The 25,170-nt window shown below is 42.3% G+C and overlaps 1 protein-coding gene across 2 annotated transcripts in view; it reads right to left on the bottom strand.

Moving 5' to 3' along the window:
* The window catches only part of ppp2r2ba (protein phosphatase 2, regulatory subunit B, beta a), a 45,414-nt gene that overhangs the window by 16,564 nt on the left and 3,680 nt on the right, over positions 1–25,170 (bottom strand). Inside the window, exon 1 of one of the 2 annotated variants that reach the window (XM_079352555.1) lies at positions 3,693–4,534. The exons of the other annotated variant lie outside the window; for it this stretch is intronic. Within the exon in view, the coding sequence (XP_079208681.1) occupies positions 3,693–3,762 (70 nt within the window). The 5' untranslated portion in view covers positions 3,763–4,534. Of the gene's footprint in view, positions 1–3,692; positions 4,535–25,170 lie in introns of those variants that run through there. 2 annotated transcript variants of the gene reach the window in all.

The following is a 25,170-nucleotide window of genomic DNA, read 5'->3' as shown; positions in this document are numbered from 1 at the left end:
GATGTAGGAGGGGGATGGTGGGGAAGCGGGGGCGCGCAGAATTATAATCCAGCACAACAAAACAAAAGCTGTCTCTTCCTCTCGACTGTCTGTCTGTCTGTTGCTGCTTTGGTGCAATCCCTTTTATGTTCCTGTTTTCAAGGCTGGAGTGAATCAAAGATGAGATGGTTGTCTGTACACACTGAGATCCTTCTTCTACAGCGACCTTATCGCCAAAAAACATGAAAGAGAATTTCTAGGGAGGACACGTGAATTAGCTATCAAAACATACAAACGTAGCCCATTATAAAGTCCAGAAAGGTCAAACACTGCTTGGCCTCCAGGCTAACGTTGCACCCACTGACTCCCGTACAGAACGTCTATCACAGCAGCGCCCGACCCAGGAAGTGGGAGAAAAAAAATAGGAATTTATTCTTAATTGTTCTACAGTAGCAACTCCGCCCGTTTTCTCTAATAAATTCTCATTAAAATTTCATGGAGCTGCAGACTTAATAAGAAGATAATCAGGAGATGAAAGCAGCTGCTGAATAAGGAGTGTGACTCGCCCCAACTTCACAGCTTGCTGTTAAGCACCCTCCACCCCCACAGACAATATCCTTCTTTTGCTATGTGGCGAGGTGGGGCTCAGCGTTTTGAGTGTTTCGTGGTGAATAATGGATGGGACCTGCGGGTATGGTAGGCTAAGTCTTTTTTAGTGCAGGGGTCCTAAAGTGTGGCCCCAGGCCGTTTGACTTGGCACAGACTCAGCTCTCATCAGCAGCTGCAATAAAGGCTGTGAGCTCCGTGTTAAGGGCCTGCATCAGTATTCAGTGAGGGCTGGAGGGGTCACATCACACACTAGCTTGTAGTCACATCAGACAGACGTGTATGTAGCAGAGAGAGAGAATGAGAGAACGAGAGAACGAGGGGGTGGTGGAGAGAGAGGAAAAGGGATTACATGTCCTACTAGATCTTTTGGTCATTGTTCTGGTGGCTAAATTGTAAAGGAGCAGAAATCAATACAGCAGCAGACATTAGGTGAGGTCCTGCCTCACAGCGGGGAAGCTATTTACATTTTTACACACACTGTGGTGTTCTGCTATTTGATGATTTCATTCATTATGGAAATGTAACTGTGGCCCATGTTGTAGGTAACAGTCCATTGACTCAACATACAATCACTGCAGTCAGACACTACAAATCAATTGTTGATGTATCATCTGGTGGAAGAACGCAAATCAGATACTAGACAACAACGATGACAAAAAAAGTGACGACCAGCAAAGTGTTACTTACGATGTATGCACATTATGTACGTGTAACCAACGGGTCAATGTACCCGCCCACAGACCCACTGAGGCGTGGGATTGGTGCAAGCCAAAGGTCAGAGCTATGACATCATTAAAATGTGACATCATTAAAGCGTCCTGCTGCTGTGGGCAAGCATGGCCTGAGGGGAATCCCAGCAAGGGACCTGTGTGTACATACGTGGTACATACGTGTGTGTGTGTGTGTGTGTGTGGTCTGATCACTGGGCCTGATGGAACATGTGCACTTTGCTGAATTTACGAGGACCAGCAATGGACCCAGACACAGACCTGTGTGATCATTGGCTGCGGACTGGCTTCACACCACTTACGAGACAAGGGTTCAGGGAATAAATGGGCAAACTCTGACACACACACACACACACAGACAGACACGCTCAGTCATGATATATGAGCTGTGACGATCAGTCATAAATTAAAGCCATAAAAAAATAACAAAAGTAGCCCCCTCTTGTCTGAAAGCGCAGATGTGCAGCAGAGCAGACAAACACATTTACACCCTGTGACTCTCTGCACTCTCTCTCTCTCTCTCTCTCTCGATCCAGTGAATATGACAGAGTCAGAGAGCGAAACAGAGAGAAGCTGCAAGACAGAAGATCCCCTCCTGCTTTTTATCTCAGCACACATCAAACAAAGATATCCATCACTCCCACCCCCACTCCTTCACTTCTCGCTCTGAACCAGCCTGTGTGTGTTTAGGAGTGACAGCAAATCATCTGTAAGTGCAGGAGTGGAACGAATGATGATGCTGTTGTACATTTAAATGAAAAAAAAGGGGGGGAGGATAGAGAAAAAACTGCCGTCTGAGCCGAGACTTTGTCACTCTACAACCTGTATTGACTTCAGTTACATAGCTGTTAAAAAATGGAAGAAGCTGCTGGCTCTGACCAACCCTGCAGCCACACATGCCCTCCAACAACCTATAGTTTCAATCTATTGTTCATAGAGCTGCTGCATATGATTGTTAAATGACTCTTTCAACAGTCATATTTCACATTTCAGTATGTTTATGCTGTTTTCCTATGTTTTAATATCTTGCTAAGATATCTTGCTGGGGCTGAAATAAGTCCATTTAAGAATTAAAAGCATGGAACTATAGAGAACATAATTATGACTAAACATTTGAGACAATACGTACTCATGTATATAAAAATATCCTTTATCAGGATGGAAAAATACTGCAACAAAAGCACATAATATTTCATCAGATTCTTTTAGTAAAAGACGCATTTAAAATGTGACGTGGTATAGCTAGAGTGGATGTCTCGTGCTACATTACAGCATCACATAATGGGATTATGGTTAGTGTGCATATAAAAAATCTGTTCTAACTGCTGCAATGAAAAGCTCGGTAGTTTTATTGTCTCTCTGATATTAGCACAGCCGTAAACGTCCATAACCGATCTGCATAATCGCTGAATGGAGACCCAAGCTGGTAACGAGATTAATGGAGGCTTTTACCTGTAAATCAATGCTTTATGTTGATCAATGAGCTAAGCAGCTTGCGGAGGACAGATGCAACTGATTGGTGGAGCATTGGGGAACTATTAAGCATCAAACAGTTAACAGGCTGATAATCAAGAGGGTGATGTGTGTGGTCAGTGAGGAGGAAACGCAAATAAAACAGCCATGTGCAGGGAGCTGCATTTCTAGCTTTGAGGCTGCAGGGGAGAAAAAAACTATTGTGGAGAGCTGTAGTTAGGAGTATGTACAGTAGAAATACCCAGTGTGTGAGTATATGTGAGGTGTGCCAAAGAGAGGGGGAGATAAATCGAGGTTTCCTCTTAAAATTAGGACATCTTCTCCGTCCCTGAGTAATTATTTCAACAGACTCCTCTCCCCTCTGAGAAAAAAAAACTAATCTTTCATGATTAATCATTTCTACTGCATCACATGTTCTCCACAGACCGTAAAAAGAAGCTTTTATTCCACTGCTGCCTTTAATACATATTAAATCCCTGATTCCCATCAGTCAAGATAGTCAGCCCGAAATAGCAGGTATGATGGGAAGCCACCTCATCATCCTCTATTGACACCACGCGCCCTACTGCCTCCATGTTTGTGACAAATGGCCAGAATATTCCTCCTCTGTACCTCTGTGACATCTTTAACTGTGCCTGACGAGACTTAATGTGCATTCATATACCTTAGTGGTGACCTAGGACTCATCATAAAGCCTTTAAAGAGGATGTTTAAATCACCCAATAAATTAACAGTAAAGCACGTTTTTATTTATATGCACTTCGAATCATTTTTATATATTTTGCCTTGCTTTATAAAATCCAATGTATTGACTTGTGTTGTGTTGCGATACAAGCATGCCTCTGGCTACATCCTCAAGTTATTTTCTCTTTTTTTTTTACTCAACATCATCGATTTAAATACCTTCGGTTGCATAGTTGTGGTCACGAAGGAAGCTGTTGTTAATTTTCCGGGTGTCACTCTCCTCCTCCATTGATAAATCGGCTTCTTCGGGATCCTAAACGCGGCAGACCTGCTCCCATCCTGCCCGGTACCGTCAGCAGGCGGGCTGTGGGACCAGCGGGGGGCCTGTCATGGCTCCAGATCTCCGATGGAAGCAACACAATCCTGATAAAATACCGGCTATGATGATGGTGATGATGATGATGCACGAACAGGTCCTGTCCACACCTCAAAACGCATCCAAACGCGCTCTGTCCGCGGCGCAGTGACAGTGCCGAATCCAACAGGGAATTCAATCGCCTAATGATGCGCGCATTCGCTCCTCTGTTTCCAGAGAATTCTTTAAAAATAAACCTCAACGAAATATTAAAATAAACTCGTATCAAATGTGTTCTTGCTGGCTCTGAACCTGCAGCAGCTCACTCCGTTAATCTCTTTGGCAGGATTTGAGTTAAGGCAGGCTAGATTTGCCCCCTCCCAGAGCCGACGGGGCGGGTGGGATTATGCGTCAACAAGCTTGCTCCGATCACTTCTGTGTCCCCGTTTCAGATTCTCCTGTCCAGAGTTGAGTTGAACACCGCCTTTCTGTCTCCAGATCTTGCAGAGCTCTCCTCTTCTGTCTTCATTCATTGACTTGCCGGCGCCTGTGATCCCGAAGCTGACTCATTGCGCAGAGCTCCACTGTAGTTACGCACCGCGCTGCTGCTGCTGCTGCTGCTGCTGCTGCTGCTACTGCTTCTGCGGTTCAGCAAAGCAGGGCCCCTCCCATGCTGCTGCCTGCCTGGCTCTTTAAAAAACTCACAAGCAGCCAATATGACGCTCCCTCGAACCACCAGCAGCACAGACGAGGAGTTTAAACATTGCATTCAAAGTCGACAGCTGCCGTATGGTCTAGTAGCAGGTTGCCTCTTAACCCTGCTAGATCACCATCCCTGCATGCTGCTGCAGAGGCATCTATGCATTTAGTAGTGAGACTATGCTCTCCTCTTTGTAAACGTATAGAAGTAGAAGACAACAGAGGCTTGTGACATGGAAAGCACATTAAATCACATATTGCTTTGCAAAGCACTTGAAAGGGCACATAAAGTTCAGATTCAGAGAAATCCAGACAGAAAGAAGGGAAGGAATGATGAGTCGAGAGAGCGACAAAGAGGACCAGAAAAGAGGGCAGAAGAAAATGGAAAAGAAAAAAAAAAAAAAACCCAGACGCTGATTAATTAGATTAGTAGGGCCGCCGTCTGCACCTCTTTCAGGAAAAGATCTCATTTACATGCCGAGTTTAATAACACCACGCACATCCAGCAATCTTCTTCTGGTCAAACTCTTTGATGTGTGTGTGTGTGTGTGTGTGTGTGTGTGTGTGTGTGTGTGTGTGTGTGTGTGTGTGTGTGTGTGTGTGTGTGTGTGTGTGTGTGTGTGTGTGTGTGTGTGTGTGTGTGTGTGTGTGTGTGTGTGTGTGTGTGTGTGTGTGTGTGTGTGTGTGTGTGTGTGTGTTGCTTTCATCACTTTGTGCATCCTTGCCCTTATCTACTCACTTTACCCTAAATCTCCTCAGCTCCACAAAGGGACTGGGCATCTCCCCTGCGCGAGAATCAACATACACACACACTCACACACACACACACACACACACACACACACACACTCACACACACAGGCAGCAGCAGCAATAAAGAGATGGTGGAGCCCCCTCTCCTAAACGCATTAGCTCTCTAATCCATGCAACCATTTGCACACCCAATCCTGGGCTCCTGTACTAATGGGGATCTGGCTGTGAGAGTGGCATGCTGCTCATACCATAAAAAAAGCAGGGGCCATCCTACACATGCTATTTTACACCCCATCACCCTCCAACCTTCATCGCCATCGGAATATATTACAGGGTGGTAGCCACGCGGGGGGATAATGAAGACTGCTGGAGCGGTCGTCGAGGGCCCGTGATTCACATGCTTCCATATTTACAGTCATCTGCTCCCCTAATGAAATCTGCTCTGAAACTCTGTCATCCTTGACCCCGGCTGAGTCGGCGGTGCTTCCATTCTCTATCAATATTTAAACAGAGTCTGCGAGCACAAAAGAAACACAAAGACTTGTGGGCTAAGTTACAGCTGAGCAGTAAGAACGAAATGAAATTGATATGGAATCAGTGAAAGAAACAATGGATTTAGCCGAATGAAGCTGCATGGATCAGAGGTTCAGGTTTGTCAGGAGGTGAGGGGGAGATGCAGACAGATGAAGGGCAGGGTTGGCACTTATATTTGACTGTATAATGAAGGAATAAGTGGAAGCTGCTGCATGGAGCTGGAGCTTGGGATCAATGCTTACCCACTAATGACATTCACCATTTTCCTGCCTGCCCCTTATCCAATCCCTGTCTATAAGCCAATCTTCTCTTCCATTATTCCCCCACCCTTCTATTCCCCCTCTCGTCTCCTGCTTTGTCAAAAATGTCCAACATAGTTGAAAAAGGATAACAAACTCGGCAGCATTTTTTTCAATGCATCTTTCTATCTCAGCCCATTCTGTCACAGCAGAATCCTGTCCAATGCGTCTGGTTCTCCTTGAGGGTTCTGCCTGTTAAAGCAACAATATTTCACTTTACCACGTTAAATTAAGTTTTAAAACAAACTAAAAGAACAACAACTTTCAACAGACAGAATAGTGTATCTCTTATTTCCACAGATGGCCCAGGTTGCAAGCTTATAGCTCGATCTACTTTAAGTTTGATCGCCATCCACGGTTGTCTTGCGATGAGTGTAACAGCTCTACTGCACAAGCCTGTTAGCCTGTCTTAGTGCTGTTTGAAATCATGGCTGAGGCTAAGAGACAGAAGAGGACGGTGACGGATGAAGCTCGGGGGAGAAAAAGAGAGAGTGACTAAGGAGGAATCCAGGCATAAAGTAACAATTCAATTCAATTGAAAACTTTATTTGTCCCCGAGGGGCAATTCAAGGGCAAACAGAGCAGCAAATGAACGACAGTGCAACTATGCTAAAACTGACATGCTAACAAACCGAAGGCAAAGTGTACATCCCTGCAGATATTATTCACAACGATATTATTATTATTATTGCATTGTAAAATTGGGCTGTATCATAATTTTCTCATGTTTACCTGCATCTTCAAAAGGTTTAGAAAGTCATTGATTGAACCTAAGTATGTTTTAGGTTTGCTTACCGATCAATGAATAATTTAATTTTTAAGCAAAAAACATCTCTACAACCGGCTGTAGCAAAGTCATATAAGTGCAACATCTGGTAATATTAGTGGTCCTTGTCAGTTGAAATTGGCTAATTATAACACACCGCCCCTCGGCTTGTCAACAAATGCACGTTGATTGTGACAGGGAGTCATAACAGCACTGTGTTTTATGTGTTTAGTTTGACTCAGACACCTTCGAGGGGCGCCAAAGGGCACCAAACTAAATTCCTACATATTGTTGCTTTAAAAGATTATGTTTCTTTCTACTGTTGCCAAAGTCTTTTTCATGCTGGATTAATTCTGGGCCTCTTTTCTAATATTTGCAGATATACAATCTAGACATGAAACAACTAAGTTACCTTTTGTTGTGGTTCGGTGTTACTGAAACTAAAATGTATTGATCTTGAAGCAACAATCCTCTTAAGGTCGATGCTCAAATCACAGGAGACCATAATGTCTATCCCAGGTTCAAACACTTTGTAGCCTTTACACAATGTATTACAATACATTAAAGTCCTAACAATGTTCAGGGTTTGCAGAATATTTGAGTTTATCCAGACTTTGTTTCAGCCAGCCCAGTAGTGACATTTCTGCAAAAAGTCAGGACTGTGTGAAGTGCAGATACTATGCATTACAATTCACCACAGGCAAGTGAATGGAGTGATGATGTTTTGAGCCTGCGACCACTGAGACAATGTCTGTGCAGATAATGAAGCTGCCTGCTTCATTTCTCTTGCTCGAATGTTTTTTTGTTCAATCTTTCATTTACTGTATACTGTGACTATGTCCTATTGATCGTAGCATTATTGTAAAGGCAAAAACTGCCATCATAGCTTGGGACTCTGTAGATTTTTCCGCCATCTTGGATCTGTTGTAAACATACACTGTGGCGTCCACAGCATCCTTTCACTCTTTTTTCCTGAGTCCCCCCTCCCCCATCCGACAAGGAAAACATAACGCTGTGAGGAATAAGTGAGAGAGCAAGTCATAAAGCTTTCAGGGGCAGGCTGCCCTGAAATTTTCTGAAAATGTTTATTTCGTGCATAATGTGAAAACGGCTTTATATTCTTATAGCCGAGGCTCAGAACGTGTAAAGTTACTGCCCCCCGTGTCTCACATTATGCTGCCTCCTCTACCTCCAGCCTCTTTTCTCCTCTGCTTCCTCACTTCTCTCGCTCATCACTCCACACCTCCCACCTGGCTAGGTAAGGGACAAGTGACAGCGCATCTAACCCAGCTGCCGTGTGGCAGGCTTGCAGGAAATGCTCAGGGGGCCCCAGGAATTGAAAAGCGTGTCCTCAATTCTCCTCGATCATACGGACAAAGTGGGTTAAATTAGGCCTGAGCAGCCCAAACATAGGGACACAATCACACAGCAATGATATTTTAGTCATGCCCAATTGCTTTCCTTGATGTGTGGTAATTGTTTGACCTGGGGATTCCCGCACAGGGCTACAGGCAGCAAAGACGCCGTCTGCATACCAAGCACCATATAACATGTGCACACAGTATAGATATTTGACCACACCAGCACAATTTTACACCATTACTGCAGTCCTTCACAGATCAAGATTGCAATCAAAGACTTATTGAATAATGCTCTACAGAACATTTTCAAATATTTTATCCACTGAATCCACTGAAGTCCACTGAATAGTAGATTACAAATAATCTAAACTAAATATATTCAACCAATATTGATCAGAAAATCATTGAGCTACAAATTGTATGAATGAGTAAATAAAAATTCAAATTTAACTCATGGATAAATAAAATAGAAGATTTGAGTAAATTAGTCAATTTATGTAAACAGGATTTCCTCCAGATAATAAAGAGACAAAAATATGAACTTGTTTAAGAGGGTCAAGGCAGCCGTGATCACGAGTTGTTTCTAGGCTGAATGGAGAAAGAAAACCATACAAGGCTTATATGTTGAACTTTGTCTTTTCTTGTTTTATGTATCTAGAAGAGTCAAAGAAACGAACACAATACGTCAACTTTCACAATATCTGCAAATGGCAGCAGGCTGGATATGAGAAATAGTTTCTTATACATTAAATATAATGCCATGTTGGAATACCTACGCGTACTGTGTTTGAATAAATCTCTGCAGTCTTTACTGATTGTTGAGTCCACAGTGCTAGCATGATGAGTTTCAGCTGGTTTTATATCAACCACCAGCATCTTAGCATGCTATCATTGGTACATAAATAACAGTACTGAAAATGGTAATTTTACTGATTTTGCAAATATCTGAACATAAATATAGCTAAGACTGCCTTCTCTGTGCTTTGTCATTGATCACAATAGTCATTGATTACACTCCAACAGTGGATTGAAAACTAAACTTCAATGCAAATATCTGTTTATAGACTTAATATTCCCATATTGCATTACGTCTGATGCGCTCAACCCCTTCTTGCTCTCCGTTTGGACTGTTTACTTGTATACAACCATACAGAAACACTAGATAACAACAACAACTCTCTAGCTACAAACAGAAACAGAACCACAAAATGTGTAACATCTGCTTTCAGATTCTGAACCTTGAAGGTTAAAATGTCATAGAGAAAACAATTCATTTATTAATTTACTTATTTGTTTTTAAGTGTACCATCAATTATGTGCCCTTTTTTTTTTGCATTTCTCATGGTAGTGCAAAAAAAGGTTTTGGGGGGGTCGCCAAAGTCGACAGGCTCCTTCCTCCGGGAACCATGAATGATTGTACAGCATTTTAGTGACAATCCATCACACAAATGTTCAGATATTTTAGTCGGCAGGAAAATGGTGGATTGGCCAACATTGCTATTTGTTGGAGGCGTGGTGCAGGAGTGCTATTAATTAGGTAGTGTGATGAAGCATTTTATTTTGTTGATCTATGGGAACAGCCAACATATTTTTGTGCAGTCATGGATTATAGAGAATTACTATAAACTGCAGACAACACGTCTATATTAACTGATGAAATGGAGCCAAGTCATACTGTATGTTTGGGCCACAATAACACCAACGTCAACATGATTTGAGACCAGAGGGTTGAAGATATTTACAAAAATCCTTTCGTCAACTTATTTCCACAATGCTGAAGCAACAATTTAAAATATATCACGTCATTATGGCTTATGTTAGCTCTCCTCCATGTTAGTAAACAAATCAGGATGATCGTCATTCAGTGGCCTGGGATTCTCCCTCCAAACATTTATTGTCTCCCATTAGCCATGCATCCCACCCTGGCATTAAGAGCAGCTAAACACATGGGAGTAATAGGATTGGCCCGGCAGTCCATCTGTCAGGGGACAGAGCAGCAACAAACCCCCGGGACGCAGCACCCTGGCCTGGATACACCTGCTTAGTCTGCCCTTTCTTTGCTTTGAGATATTTATACAGCGTTTAAACCAAACCTCTGTGAGAGTAAAACACGTCCAGTCAAGTGTGTAAATGCCATAAGGAGTGAGTAAAACAGTAAGAAATACACGCTCTGTTGGAACTTTATAACCTCCTGTCTTTACATATTATAACACACAGCTTCTGTTCAGTTAATGGAGTACAGATGGAGATACATGGCTGTAGCTGGGGAGTGAATGGAGTGTGAGGCAGGGTGGGGGAGAAAAAAAACCAGAGGAGGAGGGCAGAGAGTCTGGATGAGTGAATGAGAAAAAGATAAAAAGATGAATGTATAGTTTTGGTAGGGGGCATTAAATCAAGCCTAGAGGCTGTCCCTAAATCAGCCAGCTTTACTCTTGGTGTCATTCCAATTACATCAGGATGAGACTAATACTCCATTGCTCTGAGACTTCAAGACCCCCCCCCCCCCCCGACTCCGCTTTCCCCTCCCCTCCCCCACATCTCCCCGACCTCAGCTCTCCCTCTACATCCCCTGATAATAAAATAATTGAAAAGAATGCATGTTCAGTGATTAGCTGAGGATGACGCATATTGGATGAAAATGAATTAAGTAAAATCATTTTGTTTGTCGAAATTCTGACTCGACTCGAGGGTGAATAGATGCACACACACGTCCCGCGACACACAAATACATTAACACCTGCAGCTTTCTTTTTCCAGAGTTGAAATCACTGGAGCAGTTTATTGACGCCTTAGCTTTATGTTAAAGAAGCAAGCACAGAGTGGGTCTAAACGTGTTTTCAGAATACACAGTGTGGTCTTGCTGGGAGAAAATGACGCCACTTAACAGAAAATCATTGCATTGTACCGTTCTGGTTGCTAGGAAACAGCAATTGAACTGGCATTGCAATGCAGCACAACAGCTGTCAACATAATTGGACAATTAAGATCTTAAAATGTCATTATTTTGCTCATATTCATCTCAATAATGGTTCAGGCGCGTCCCAACACGTTTGCTACCAGTTGGGTTAATGGGCCGAACATGAGGAGTTCATGTTGGGAGTGACGCTGGGTTTCATAAAGAGAAATGATCAGTGATGCATTACGGGTGAGGATACAAGAACAACAACAGAGCACAGTGGGGTTCATATTTCTCAGGAAGCTTCGACGGCCACTGTTAATATTCTATATTTATCCTGCAGCACTTTCCTCTCTGTGGACAGATGACAGGGCTGCGGGTAGAAAGTAGGTTAAGCAGGTTAGTGAGTGACTACAAAGCCACCTCCCCATATACATGTATGAGCAGGGAGTCGTATAGCTTCTGTTCAGCACTGTGGACAGCTACTCACCCAGCAGACGCTGAGGCAAACAAAACTGTGTCAGTTCACAACTAGTTCTTAATGCGGGTTAGATTTGAACAAGACAGAGGGAATATGAATGGTGACAAGTTTTAGACCCGATGTATTAAAAAAAATGTACATTGAACAGTACATTATGACTATTACAGCAGTCATGACCATCTTAATGAAATATTCATGGTTTTATGTATTCATAGGTTTGAGCCCTACATGCATTAATGATTATTACATATCATATTATACATTATATTTTATATTATTATATTTTTCTATTCTCAGGATGTCCGTTTGTAGCACTCGGACATTCAGCATAGCATGCTAACAGCAACAACATTGCAAAATATCAACACCCACAAAGTACACCAACGTCAATACGAGTTTTACCTGTTTTGCAACTTGGAGATGAGACAAAGTGATAAAGACATCAAAAGTCTGACCGATGGGGGAAAAAAATTCATGGATCAGCGGTTCATTTCAAGAGAGGGCTGAGTGTACTGATTTTTGGTAAACATGAAGCGTGAAAGTGTTTCAAATTTTGTGCAGCTTCAAAAGAGATAACCGAGATATTGCCCTGAAAAAGTAAACACTTCCATCCTCAGCTTGTGGGGCTGGAGGAAAGTTCAGGCAACCTTCAGGATTCAACGTCCTGTGCCAATAGATGTGAGCCAAAATTCAAATATCCACTTTTGCTTTCTGATGAGGTCAGTGTGACTAAAAACAAAACCTTCATGTGTAAATATTTGACAGAAAATCATTGGAAGTGTTGAATTCAGTTGTTTTTTTACATTTTACTGACCATACACCAAAATGTAATTGGATCAACTTTATGGACAAACAGCCATTTTTACAAGTCATGTCACATGTCCTTTACCAGTTATATTCATCTGAAGGATGAAGTCTATTTAAACAAGCTGAATGTTGCTCATAAGAGCAGCAGCAGCCAAGAAAAAGGTCTGACTCCACATCTGAACCCACTCCCTCCCCTCTCCTGCCTCAGTTTGCCAGAGAGACTTCAGTCATGATCCAACCAGCCCCATGTGACAGGAGAACATGTTTTCATTACACCTCGGCTCAAGACCCCTACACACACACACACACACGCATGCACACACGCACACACTTTAACACACATGCACACACAAAAAACACACAACTTTATTACAATGGTCCTCACACGCACTCAGTCAACAACAAAGACAAACACATGCGAGCGTGTCACACTTAGAGGCTGTAATCTCCAGGAAAATCCCATTTGGCAGAGCAGCTGCCAGCGTGGATCACAGATAGTCTGTAGTCGCGGTGCCCACAGGGTGGCAAGCTGTCCATTTCATCAACCACACACACACTTACACACATACACACGTTTGAAGATGAGCTTAAGGTGGGATCAGGCCCCACCACTGTGCTGATAGATTCATGCCACTTGTTTTAATAGAAACATGTCTATTGGCTCAAACAGCCAGTTTCTCATTTGAACAGGGCTTAATTTTTATTGCTGGCTGTATTGATCTGTCAGGAGGGATTTTTGTTGCAATGCGGCCTCAGGGACTCAACATATCTGACGTACAAGTGTGAAGGGACAGGCTGGCAAGAATGGTCCGTCCATCTGTCAGTTTGTAATGCTGGACGTCTGTCAAAAACACTTTCTTCTGTTTTGGAAAGTGATATAGATTACATGAAACAATGAAATGATATACCTTCAAAGTCTCCTACAATTCTAAAATTCATTGATCAGACACTTTAGACATATCATAGAGGAAGTACAAAACAAGCAAGGATCATCTATCTATCTATCTATCTATCTATCTATCTATCTATCTATCTATCTATCTATCTATCTATCTATCTATCTATCTATCTATCTATCTATCTATCTATCTATCTATCTATCTATCTATCTATCTATCTATCTATCTATCTATCTATCTATCTATCTATCTATCTATCTATCTATCTATCTATCATCTATGCTTACATGGAAAAGAGCAGGTTATAATAAAATAAAACGGGCGTTATACATGAGCAAGCTGCCTTCATTAGATCTGATCTTAGAGCACCACCATGTGGTGAAAGAAAGTATTGCATTGTGGAATCTGTACAAGATGCATGAAAAACATGAATTAACTTGTTTCCTCATTCGATGATTTCATTAACTTGTTAAAGGTAGTTCATGCTTAGCAAGAGCGTGTGTGTGTGTGTGTGTGTGTGTTTTGTAATTCAGGTAATGGAGATGTCTCACAGATGTTTGATGCTTAACAACTACAGACTGCTCATTGCCCTGTGCACACATACCTAGCCTGTTCCTGTTTGTTTCAGATTAAAATGAGATGGAATGACCAGGCATTGTTAGGTTAGACAGAGTGTACTTCAGCTAATTATTTACTTAAATCAAAGTCAGAACCAAGTAGCAGTAAATAAATAGTGGACTTCTGAACCAGATAGAACAGCTCAGGAAAATACACTGTATGATATGCAATATAGCTACAGATAACAATGTCAAATACTTTTTGCTCAATATTCTTTTCTTTACTTGTTAAAGAGTGTCGATAAATGAATGATTTTTTTTGCATTAGATCAATAACAAATATTATAACTTAAGGCTCCTTGATTGTCTGGGAAATGATAGAATAGATTGTGCAATTCAGCTTGGGCTAATACTTGGCTTCAACAGTTTGCTTTTTTGAAACAAGAAGAAACTTCTAAAGTGCTCGTTACAGTTGTTCTTCCCTAACTCTGCAAAAAGCAGAAAAAAGGCTTTTTGTTCTCAAAGTGCTAACCTTGAGAGATTTGCAGATTTCAGAATACCTCTTTGACTATCATTGCACTTCATGGAATAATTCATCCATCACGACACTTAAAGTAAACTGTCTCTAAGACAGAATCACTTTGTGGCCAGCATGAATGGACAGGTGGGACGATAAAAAGCAATCCTTGACAAGCCGCGTGTTCACTTTCAGCACTCTTACTTTTCCTGGAAGGTCACATGAAATGCCCCAAAACGAACAATGTATTCACACAGGAAGAATGGGTGCAGTTTAAAGTCATAAAAGGGAAATACAGTCGCTGCCTATAAGACATTAGTGTCTTATTTCACTTTTCAAATATCCTGCAGACAAATAAATAAACAAGGCCGTGATGTAAAACTATACACAGTCTGTAATACAGTATCTACTCGGTGGTGTTGTTTTTCTGCGTAATCACCCCCAAAAGCAAAACATTTTCATCTGTGTGTGTGTGTGTGTGTGTGTGTGTGTGTGTGTGTGTGTGTGTGTGTGTGTGTGTGGGTGCACTTTCCTGCATGTTTGTATGATGCATGTGTGTGCACGCCTGAGCCTCAGTCCAGATTTCAGTCGATTCCTTCTGCATCCTAAATCCATGGTTAGCCATCAGATGACACATGAAGGATGACGAAGGGATGACACAAATTTGATTTTATTTGTCTTCGTATGTATCGTGTGTGTGTGTGTGTGTGCGTGCGTCCCGAGCGTCATACATGTTCTCCCCTTGCAATGTGACCGCATCAATATGGGATCCATCTTTTTGTCCACAGATAGCTTCAGACGCCAAAGCAGAACTAACGACTCTGGCAACACTGAGACCACAGCACTGTCAGCTGAGGGCAGAGATCTGAGGAGAGTGATCTGTGTGAGAGGAGGCGATGTGGGAGCGTCTCTAAAATGTGAAGTGTTCGCCACAGATGTATGAGGTCATACATGTGGGCATAAAATCGCACGCATATCTGATAAGAGTGGTGGAGCATGCAAGGAGAAGGAGGGCGGCTGGGACTTTTTGCTCAAACAGACACGCTCCAGCGGTGATACAGTGAGGCAGCATACTGAGGGGAGGTTTCTTCATGAGGCAGACATTTCCACCTTTCCAACACTCTCCCCGTGGTGCAAACCCAGCTGCTGGAATAACACTTCACTAAAAGCGTTTACATAACCACTTTTTTCCCCCCCTTATTTGTTGCTTCTTTATTCATAGTTAGCCTCGTCTGAATGGATGTGAGATTGAAAAATCTGAGTCGTGATGTAACACACACGCACAACAATCTCCCAGTGAATGGTTTAAGTTTGGGGTAAACAGTAAACAGCCTCTTTGCCAGGACAGCTCGGCCCTGATGCACATCGTCAATGCTAATGACATCAGGATACAAAGTATTGCTATGGAAACGCAGAAGCCCTGGCCCTATCCCACATCCCCCTGTAGAACCGGAAAGACGGGAGAAAAGGCCTGATGGTAGGAGAAAGACGAGAGTGGAGGTAGGAAAAAAGAAAGGAGGTAGTGAATGAGAGTCAGAGAGATGAAGAGGGGGAAGAAAAGGGTGAGCCAAAACGTCAGAGGGAGAGAAAGAGGAGGAGAGTCGGGGTGGGTATGTTGGGTCTGAGGCATTGGTTGGTCGGAGCTGGTTAGGAGCCAGAGTCAGAGTGCTCGGTATGAAAACAGGCGGAGCAGTGTGCCGCAGCCAAGCCTGAGATTCAACTCTGCCGGAAAAGAGCTTCTTTTTACCCCCCTCTGAAATCTGCACTCTCATCTTCTCTCTCCCCCCCCCCCCCCCCATCACCCCATCCATCACCAGCTCTGTTCTCCCGCCTGACCGCCTCTCTTAGACTCAGCAACACTTTCAAACAGGCCGGATGGGCTCAATGAAATACACCCCACTGTCTGCAGGGGGCTAAATCACTGTAATGCTACTTCTCTATGAGCTAATTTATTTCTGAGCTGCTGTGACGAATAGATGGTGTGACACAGAATCAGTTTGGCAAAATTAGAGGTAATGTTTCTCGAGTTGAGGCCTGGAAAACATTTAGTCATTTCCAGGTATTTAATCAGCAGAACAATTGGCTGCAGATGTGTGTCCTTATTTAGACTTTCTGCACTTCGTGACTCGCAGGCCTCCAGTTACAGGTTTTGCTCGCTGAGTCACCGAGCCGTTTGGTCAGATCAATGTTCGTTAATCGCTGAGAGCCAGAGCTGAGAACCAGCTCATTATAGCAGAGAACAAAGCTCATTTATAATAACAGATTGGGAACAAACTTCTACTCATAAGTGAAAGTAAGACTATGGCCAATACATTCAACTGTAAGCTCATTTATTCAAAGGTTAATACCAGCTGATTATTAAATCAGTTGTTGTTCTGACAAACATTTTTGCAAGTATCCGATTGTTGTGTAGCTGCACATGATCTGGCAATTGAAATCCTTTTTTTTTTTCCTTTACAATTTTAAGTGTTTAGAAAAGTTGTAGGTGATGGAAAACAGTTAAAGACAAATGTTCTGGACTATATTCCAGGCGAACTGGTAGGGATGTCATGAACTGATACTTGTGTTTTTCTTTAATTAAATGTTGATGCTCAATCATGTTTCTTGTTATTCATCTAAACGACCGGGCCGAGAACCGCACTGTAACAACATTGTAAAAACAACAGTGAACATTGGTAGAGTCGTTCTTACTCCGTCTTTGAGTAAGCACAAATGCAGCTGCAGAAATGTTCAAACCATCTAAAACCTTCTTTTTTTGAAAACCATTTCTAATGTTTCTAAAATATCGATAGTACACAAATACAAACATAAATACAGTAGGACTGACTTTAAGTGTTTTCGACAATCAAAATATTTCTTCAAAAAACACAAATCATAATGTCGACTAAAACATGGGGATAACTCGATTGGCTTCCTTAAATCGATGCCAGTCAGGAGTATCGGTTACTGCAGTCGTTGAACGACAAATTATTTTACGATGAGTCATACGTGTCAACAGGGTAAGCATCTTCATTTATCAAAACTCAGCCCATATATCTGTGCATCCCTGTAAAACTGCACCCATACTGAGCCATCCGTCATGTCTTCTTTGATTTCATTTGACGTAAAAGGTGACATAAATCTTCCTCGACCCGAAATGAAATCAGGCCAGGAGTCTCTGTCTCTTCAGCCTTTGGTGAATATGTTGAACAAATGAGATAACAAGTGCTGATCCCACAGAGTCTCACTCAGTCACGTCTGTATAATCCCATTCGGGGGAGGGGGGGGGCACGGTAACAGACTCAGAGGACGGATTTAAAATCTGGTTAAATTCCTGACAGTCAACGGGGATTAAGGTAAAACATTCCACACAGGTCTGTATGAATGACAGCAAATATTAAGACAACTGTAATTTTTTTTTTTACCTGCAAAGGCATATTTGAATATGTTGTTATTTGCAGTCTTTGAAATTCTCCTTTGGGTTTGTCTATGCTAATGTGTGCTAACTCTTTCATGGGCCTACATTTCGAGCTCTTGAAAGCAGGCCTTTAATCCTAAAAGAAATATTGACATAAACGTATTCTTGACTGTTTTAATGTCCTATTCAGTAAAAGCTCAGTGACTGTACACGGCTTTGCGCCTGCAGCGATTATTGGTGTTTGTGTTGGGAAAACAACCGTAAGTTTATGAAGAAAGGCAAAAAAAAAAAAAAACACACAAAAAACAATGGCTCTCCCTGTCTGGCCCTCCCCTGGTCATGTTGAGGCACTTATAGCGGGTCAGCTCTATTTCAGCACACGGCCTATCTTGCCTGGTTCCATATCTCCAAGCTTGTCCACTCCAACAAGTTGAAACAGAATCTGGGTCATAGAATCTAGGCAAAAAACCCCTATCAGTATGCAGACACTGAGGATTTCATCATGTTCACTTTCAGCCCGTGGAGGTCTGTTCATGTAAAAGCAACATTTAGTTCTTTTAGTCTTAGATTCATACACTTCCACAAGGCTTCATGATCACGTGTTTTTGGTCTGAACATCTTTCATTATCAGCATGCTCGCTCTCTTTATCTCTCCGTCTCTCTCTTTCCATGAGTCTGATATATAAACAATATTTCCTTTACATCCAGCCCTGACTCTTTTTGGGGTGAAGTCTAAACTACGAGAACACTTTGTAGTTTTAGTGTGTGTAAGAAAGCCCTGACCTGCCATCAGATTAAAGCCGCGAATAAGTAAACCCACTTATTGTAGTTTTTTGTTGAGTAATTCATAATTCCTTCAGTAGGCAGGGTTAAATTGAGGCGACTGTAGCATTAACATATTTGAATAAAGACAAGTTTGAATCACACAAGAATGTGGAAGAACGTTTCCACATAAAAACGGTGCGTGCAGGACGCGCTGGATACGCACGTATGGAGGCTTCAGTCCTCACGCGGGCGGCCCGGGTTCGACTCCCGCCCGCATGTCGACCCCCTCTCTTTCACCCGGATTTCCGACCCTGTCCACTGTCTCTCTCTCTAATAAAAGCAAAAGGCCAAAAAAATAACTTAAAAAAAAAGGTGCATGCAAATCCCCAGGAGTGAGACGCCTCTTAACCTCTTCACTGACCACTGAACAACCAAACCTCTGTCCTTGTTTTCTAACCGATAGACATCAGAAAAAATGACAACAAGAGTCTGCTGTGAATGCGAGCATGGTCATCATTTAATAAGCCGAAAATCATGATGCTAATCTACATTATTATTATGTTTAATGTGTGCTATGCCCACCGTGTTAAGTGTAGTGTTAATGTAAATGTATATTGTATATGTAATGTAATGTATATGTATAATGTATAAATATGTGACCATTGGCTGTAATAGTACCAACCACGAGCTATAGAGATTGTTGATTCTATTAAATTTGGGTCCAAACCAAAAAACCACTGACAGATATGAGGAAAGATGAGAAGAAGAAAGGCGATCACTGGATGTGAGAACTTACATGTAAATCTATCCAGTACTGTCTTTTAAACGTTTCAGAGTCAATGAAAAGGGGGGAAGGGCAGTTTATGTACACCCACACAGAAACACACCCACACATAAATACAGTTGTCCAGGCATGAATCTGAAAATGTCAGAGCGACTTCATTTGCTCTTGCTGATGACTAATAAAGCTCAAACATCAGGAAACTTCACCAGCTTCTTTTGCTGAATAACAAGTACAGCTATAAATAAGGTGTGCCTGGCACTGCCAACAGACATTTATGCGCTGCCTGGAGGTGCCGGTTATCACAAATTGTTAATACCAGAAGTCTGACACTATACACAAAAATATAAAAGTACAGAGGCAGACGCAGACAGCTGGAGAATTGGTTTTCTGATTTATGACTCATCATGTGACATCATGTGTCGCCCACCCATTCAGAGAGTTATGTCTTTCTTACTGTGTGTGTGTGTGTGTGTGTGTGTGTAGTGGGGTCACAGCAAAGCAGTAAAAAAATAAATAAAATTTAAAAAAACCAGAAGGGAGAGACTGGTGCTGCATGTGCTGCTGCCTCATACAGCAGCATTAGGCTACATTATTTATCTAGATACCTTTTCTTTAGTGCTGAACACCGTTCACTTTGACCAGTCAAAGCCTTTACTATCGTAGCACTCTCTAAAAGTGATGCTCCTCTCGAGCGTCACAACACACACCCCGATACTCTGTCCATGGTGCTGACAGGCAGACAACACAACACACAGATTTCTATCTATAGTAATCTCTACTCCAGACAATGTTTGGGTTTGATCCCTGCTCCCTATCGACCTTGTTACTCAGGTGACTCTGTACAAACAGGAGTGTGATGACTTTGCAACAATGGCTGGCTATTTTCAGAGGGATATTGGAAAAACTCTGCTGGGAAACTTTAAAAGGGCAACTAAATACGGAGCTATTTGGTTCAAAGCCATCGCTGCTGATGGCATGTTTGTTGTTTGCAGAGATAGTCCACCTGCTCGGTTTCTACAGTCCTGACAGGAAATGACGTTATCTGTCAATTTTAGTCCCAACCAACGACTTACTGAAGCTTTTTGGTTTGGTACGAACTCGATGTAGTTATAACAATGTTTGTGTGTTTTTTGGTTTCCCGCAGAGCAACGATGAGTGTGACACTAAAGGAGATTAAATTAAGACCCTCCTCCTCTGTTCATCTCAGAGAACCTCAGTTAGGACATTGTAGGGGTCCTTGCTTACTGGCTCAGGGCTCCTGGGAAATGTATTTAATGGCATACCTCCCTGGGGATTCCTGAGGTCAGCCAGACAGAGGTGCTCTACGAGATCAGAAAGGAACACAAACATCTGGGGCCTTTCTACCTAAAATCTTATTATCTTTAATTTATTCAAGGGAAGTCAACTGACGTCTGTGTTCTTGATCACAACATCAGCTCGTCCTTCACAATGTGTGGAAATCCTGTATTGTTACACTTCCTGTTCCTTTTGCTGTGGGCATGTTTCACACGTCACTGTTTTTTTGTTTGTTTTGGAAATAACTTCTAAAAGCAGAGGTCATGTTGTTATGCAGCCCACATAACCCACATTTTCCTCCCATCTTCTCTCCTTTCTCAGGCGTCGAGCCAGCCAACCTTATAGTCAGTACAAACAAAGGGACGAGTTAATCTTATAACAAGCTGGAGTTTTGTTTGATAAGCCAAATGGTGTAATTCATGGTCCACGCTCAGAGCTCCATTTGATAGGTCAAATCTTCACATAGTGCGTTTGAAAGTCAATATGTATGTTTTGTTTTTTTTCTATTCAATACAAATCAAGCAATCATATCTGTTCTTTGATCAAGTTTATATCAGGATTACACAGGCTATCCATCTGTTACTTGTCCCTTTTAAACCCCCCAAACATCATGGGAGCACGTGGACAATGCCCCTCTCTCTCTCTATCACATGTTGTCGAAGCAGAAAGAAACAGTATATGGGATCCTTAGTACACAGTCCCAGTACAAGTGATAATCTAACCATACATACAGGTAATTTGCCCATGGCCTTTTATCTGTTGCATAATTTAAAATATGTGCAGTTGTTGTAGAAAGTAAACAAATTGTTTACTTTCTTCAGAAGCATTTGTTCTTCCTATCAACTGTGCACCCCCCCCCCCCCCCCCCCCCCCCCCTTCTTAGCTGCTGCGAAACCTCATTAAAGTTTAATCCAAGCTAGTTTATTCGTGTGAATTCAGACAACTCTAAAAGGCTGCAATGTAAATTGGGAACACTTTTATCCATGTGTCCCACCTTGTGCTGAGCACTTGTTATACTTCTGCCTTTGTCTATTTTGTATGTATTAGGGTGTAAAGGGTAAAGGGGACTAGGACTTGGGTTGCACTTTCGTAGTCTTATTTGTAAATTGCAGGTGGACAAAGTCCAAGGGACGTTTCTCCAAGGGGATAATGAAAGTATACCTTGTCTTATTTCATCTTATTTGATCTTATCTTACCCGTTGTCGGAGACAACTCAGAGCTGCTTTTACACCACAGGTCCCATTCACATCAGTTTCAGAGACTGATGGCAGAGGATGCTGTGTAAAGTGCTCATCAGTGTGGGACAGTAAACATGTCAAAGGGACGTTCAATAAACACAAATTGAATCAAACAAAATCTCAGAGCAAATCAAATTAAAATATTAAAAAGTCAGTAACGGATGACTTCATTGATACATTATTCTCTGAGTTGATTAACACAATGCATTAGTTTTACCTCGAGGTTTAATGAAGGGATGTGAGGACAGACGTGCAATCCTGTCTCACTTCAGCATCTTTTATAAACCCACAGATGAGTGGAGAGGGAGTGTCAGAGAAAGAGGAAGCCCATCCTGCTGATCTATATATATATATATATATATATATATATATATATACCCCCAATCCCAATAGCAGTGTTTGACTCCATGCTGCAGCCTGCCAGCCAGAGCAAAAGGCCCTGCAGAGCGGCTCGATAAGGAGCCTTTCAGTCTGCCTCTGAAGCTGCTAACGGGAGCAGAGTCGATGCTGCACACAGGCGAGAGGTGAAACGTTAATGCTGCTTCTTCAGATTGTGAAAGGATAAAGAAAGGGGAGACTGAGACTGAGACTGGCGTCACGTGTGTTTGCTGTAATGATACGCTGCCTCCTACGAGGCTGTGAGAGTGAAGGGGAGTCTCAGTGACGCTGTAATTGCTCTTTCCTTGTTTTTCATGTCAACTTGCTGTGGAGAGCTAGCAGGACGTGTTTGTGGTAAAATGAGACTGCGGACGAGCGCTGCGCTAGAACTGGTTTGTTATGCTGGTTTTCTTTGGTCTCGCTGTTCAGGAGAACATTGTGTTCACTTGGTTCCCACAGGCTCCTGAAAGCCACCTGGTGGGATTCATAGGACACGTTTTAGCTTTCTAACTACACATAGACTTTAATTTATGTCGCTGCTCGGCATTTTCCGAAGCACACCATCAGGTGTCATAATGGCTTTCTTGCTTCCAAGCAGCCATTTGTGTCCATTCATTTCAAGCAAGTGTAAAAGTGAGTGTTGTATTGCCCATAGGTATGTACCTAATCAATACAACCATTCTGTCACCCTGTCCCGCAGCACTTTGACAATAATGCAGCTTAATCCCATGTCCTAACCTAAAGGCCTCTTTAGGTTGTATAACCATCCTCATGTCTGAACTTCACCATTTCTCTTCTTGCTTTCCCACCTTTAAATGTTCCGACGTCACACATTGTCTGAACTTCTCACGGTTTCTCTCCAACTTGGAGTGACAATTATTCATCGCACTCGATGCCTCGGGATAGTTCACACTATCGTGCAAACCAATGTATTGCAAAGGTCTGATGCAATGCGCATGTCGTCGTCAGCCACTGCTCTTCACATGCCAGTGGAAAGCCAAAACCCACCGCACAGACACACTCATCAACAGATGGGAGCGACGACTGCGGCAACAACGTCACGACGCCAGCACAAGCTTACACTCTCTGGATGGTGAACAACTTCAGATTGGTTTGTGTGTTGTTTTATTTTCAATAGCAAGAGTCATGGTAACTGCAGTGATGTGGTTACTGGCTGAGGGTGTGTCACGATAAATCACAACTTTCATGTTACACATAGCTCTTCAATCCAATGACAATTACTGCTGAGTGCAACTTATAACTTTACAGGGTGATGATATGAGAGCGTCAGGCATGCAGATCAAGCAGGATACATTATTGGGCTCTGTTACAAAAAAAAAACATGTAAACAGAAAGAGAATTTATAAAAACAAAACAACAGACCAGCAATGATAATACCTTTTAATTTTTTCTGATCTATTCCATGACTGGACTTTCTCTTTTCATATACGACACAATACGATCTGCTGCTATACAGAAGAGAACATGAAACATTTACTGTGGGCACAAAAGTCACTCGCTTCAGGCGTTGATTTCACTCTGACAGGGTACACTCCTTAAAGCACGAGCCGCAAGTTCACCTCCTTGCCTCTGATCTCCTCTGCATGTCAGCCCCATTCTCTTCTGCATGCACTCCCTGTCTCTCTTCAGTTATCCTATCAGTAAAGGCCAAAAAAAGGGTCTTCCTTTACGATATTTCCGTATTTAGAAATGAACTGACTTCCTTTAAAAGTTACATTATTGTGATAAGGTGAGCAATTCTAACTATGGAAACGGTTTTATAACATCATCAGTGGGTCTGGAGAAGCTTTCAACAATCTGATGAAATATCCTTTATGTCATGGTTATGTCATCTGGGTTATGATGGTTTGAGGATCGATTAGAGGCTGAACAAAAAGCCCAGTATTTACTGGGCAGAGTCTGCGTTTTGGTACCTTTCTAGGGGCTAAAACGCTTAATATCATTGGCTCCGCTGATTCAATTAAACCATCACTGTCTCGCAAGTAGCTCAGTCCGTGGGGACGTGGGCTGGGAACCGGAGGACCAAAATATTGAAGTTGGTCTTGTAGCTGGAGCGGCGCCAGACCGCTTCTTGAGCACTGCCGACAAACTGTCTACATGTCCTGTTTGTGCATGTGTGTGATTCAGGCCTGTGTGTGTGGAAAGCATGTCTCTAGAATAACCCCTTGGGGATTAATAAAGTATATTAATAAAAAAAAGGCCATCAAATATATGAGAGTGCAATGTAAAAACAAGAGCAGCCTTCTCCTTTGTCGATGATTCCTTGCTTGTCAGGATGATAAAATGTTGAAGAGCAAGGCAACTTTAAAAACCTCAAGATACATGAATGAGTTCTCTTCTTCCTGTCACCTTCTTCCCCTCTGGCATTCTTTAAGCACCCTTTTGTTCCTCGTTGTCTCATCTTTCTCCCCTTTGTACCGAAAAGCTGACTACACCGAAACACACCAGTCACATATATGAGCGTGTGGATGCCTTATGAGTGTGTTTGTCGGGTGTTTGTCCCCGACGGCATGCAAGGACGGTAAGGGCTACGAGAAGTGTGTTCTGAGCTGTGAAGTGGGTGTCTGTCAGAGTAACAGCATAACAGGATTCACGATAACAGCACACTCACAGACCAGCATACGCTGTCTTCCTCACCCACCAAACTCCAACTGGGTGTCGTGCTTCGTCACAAAGCTGACAGAAGTGTCCCTCAGGCGCCGCCATGACAAGCTTTCTGTTCTTCTTGTGAATAAAACAGCTTAAGAAAAATGCAAAACACACGTATACAAAAACAGCCACAACACAGGACATGATAAATGTGGGCTGTACAGCCATTCATCATCAAGACTTTTCTAGTAGTCACACGTATAATCCTAAATATTCATTATTCTGCTTTTCTTTTCTTTTTTTCT

This window comes from Symphodus melops (assembly GCF_947650265.1).
Source record: "Symphodus melops genome assembly, chromosome: 9".
In the NCBI taxonomy this organism is placed as follows: domain Eukaryota; kingdom Metazoa; phylum Chordata; class Actinopteri; order Labriformes; family Labridae; genus Symphodus; species Symphodus melops.
This window is presented reverse-complemented; position numbering and strand designations above follow the sequence as displayed.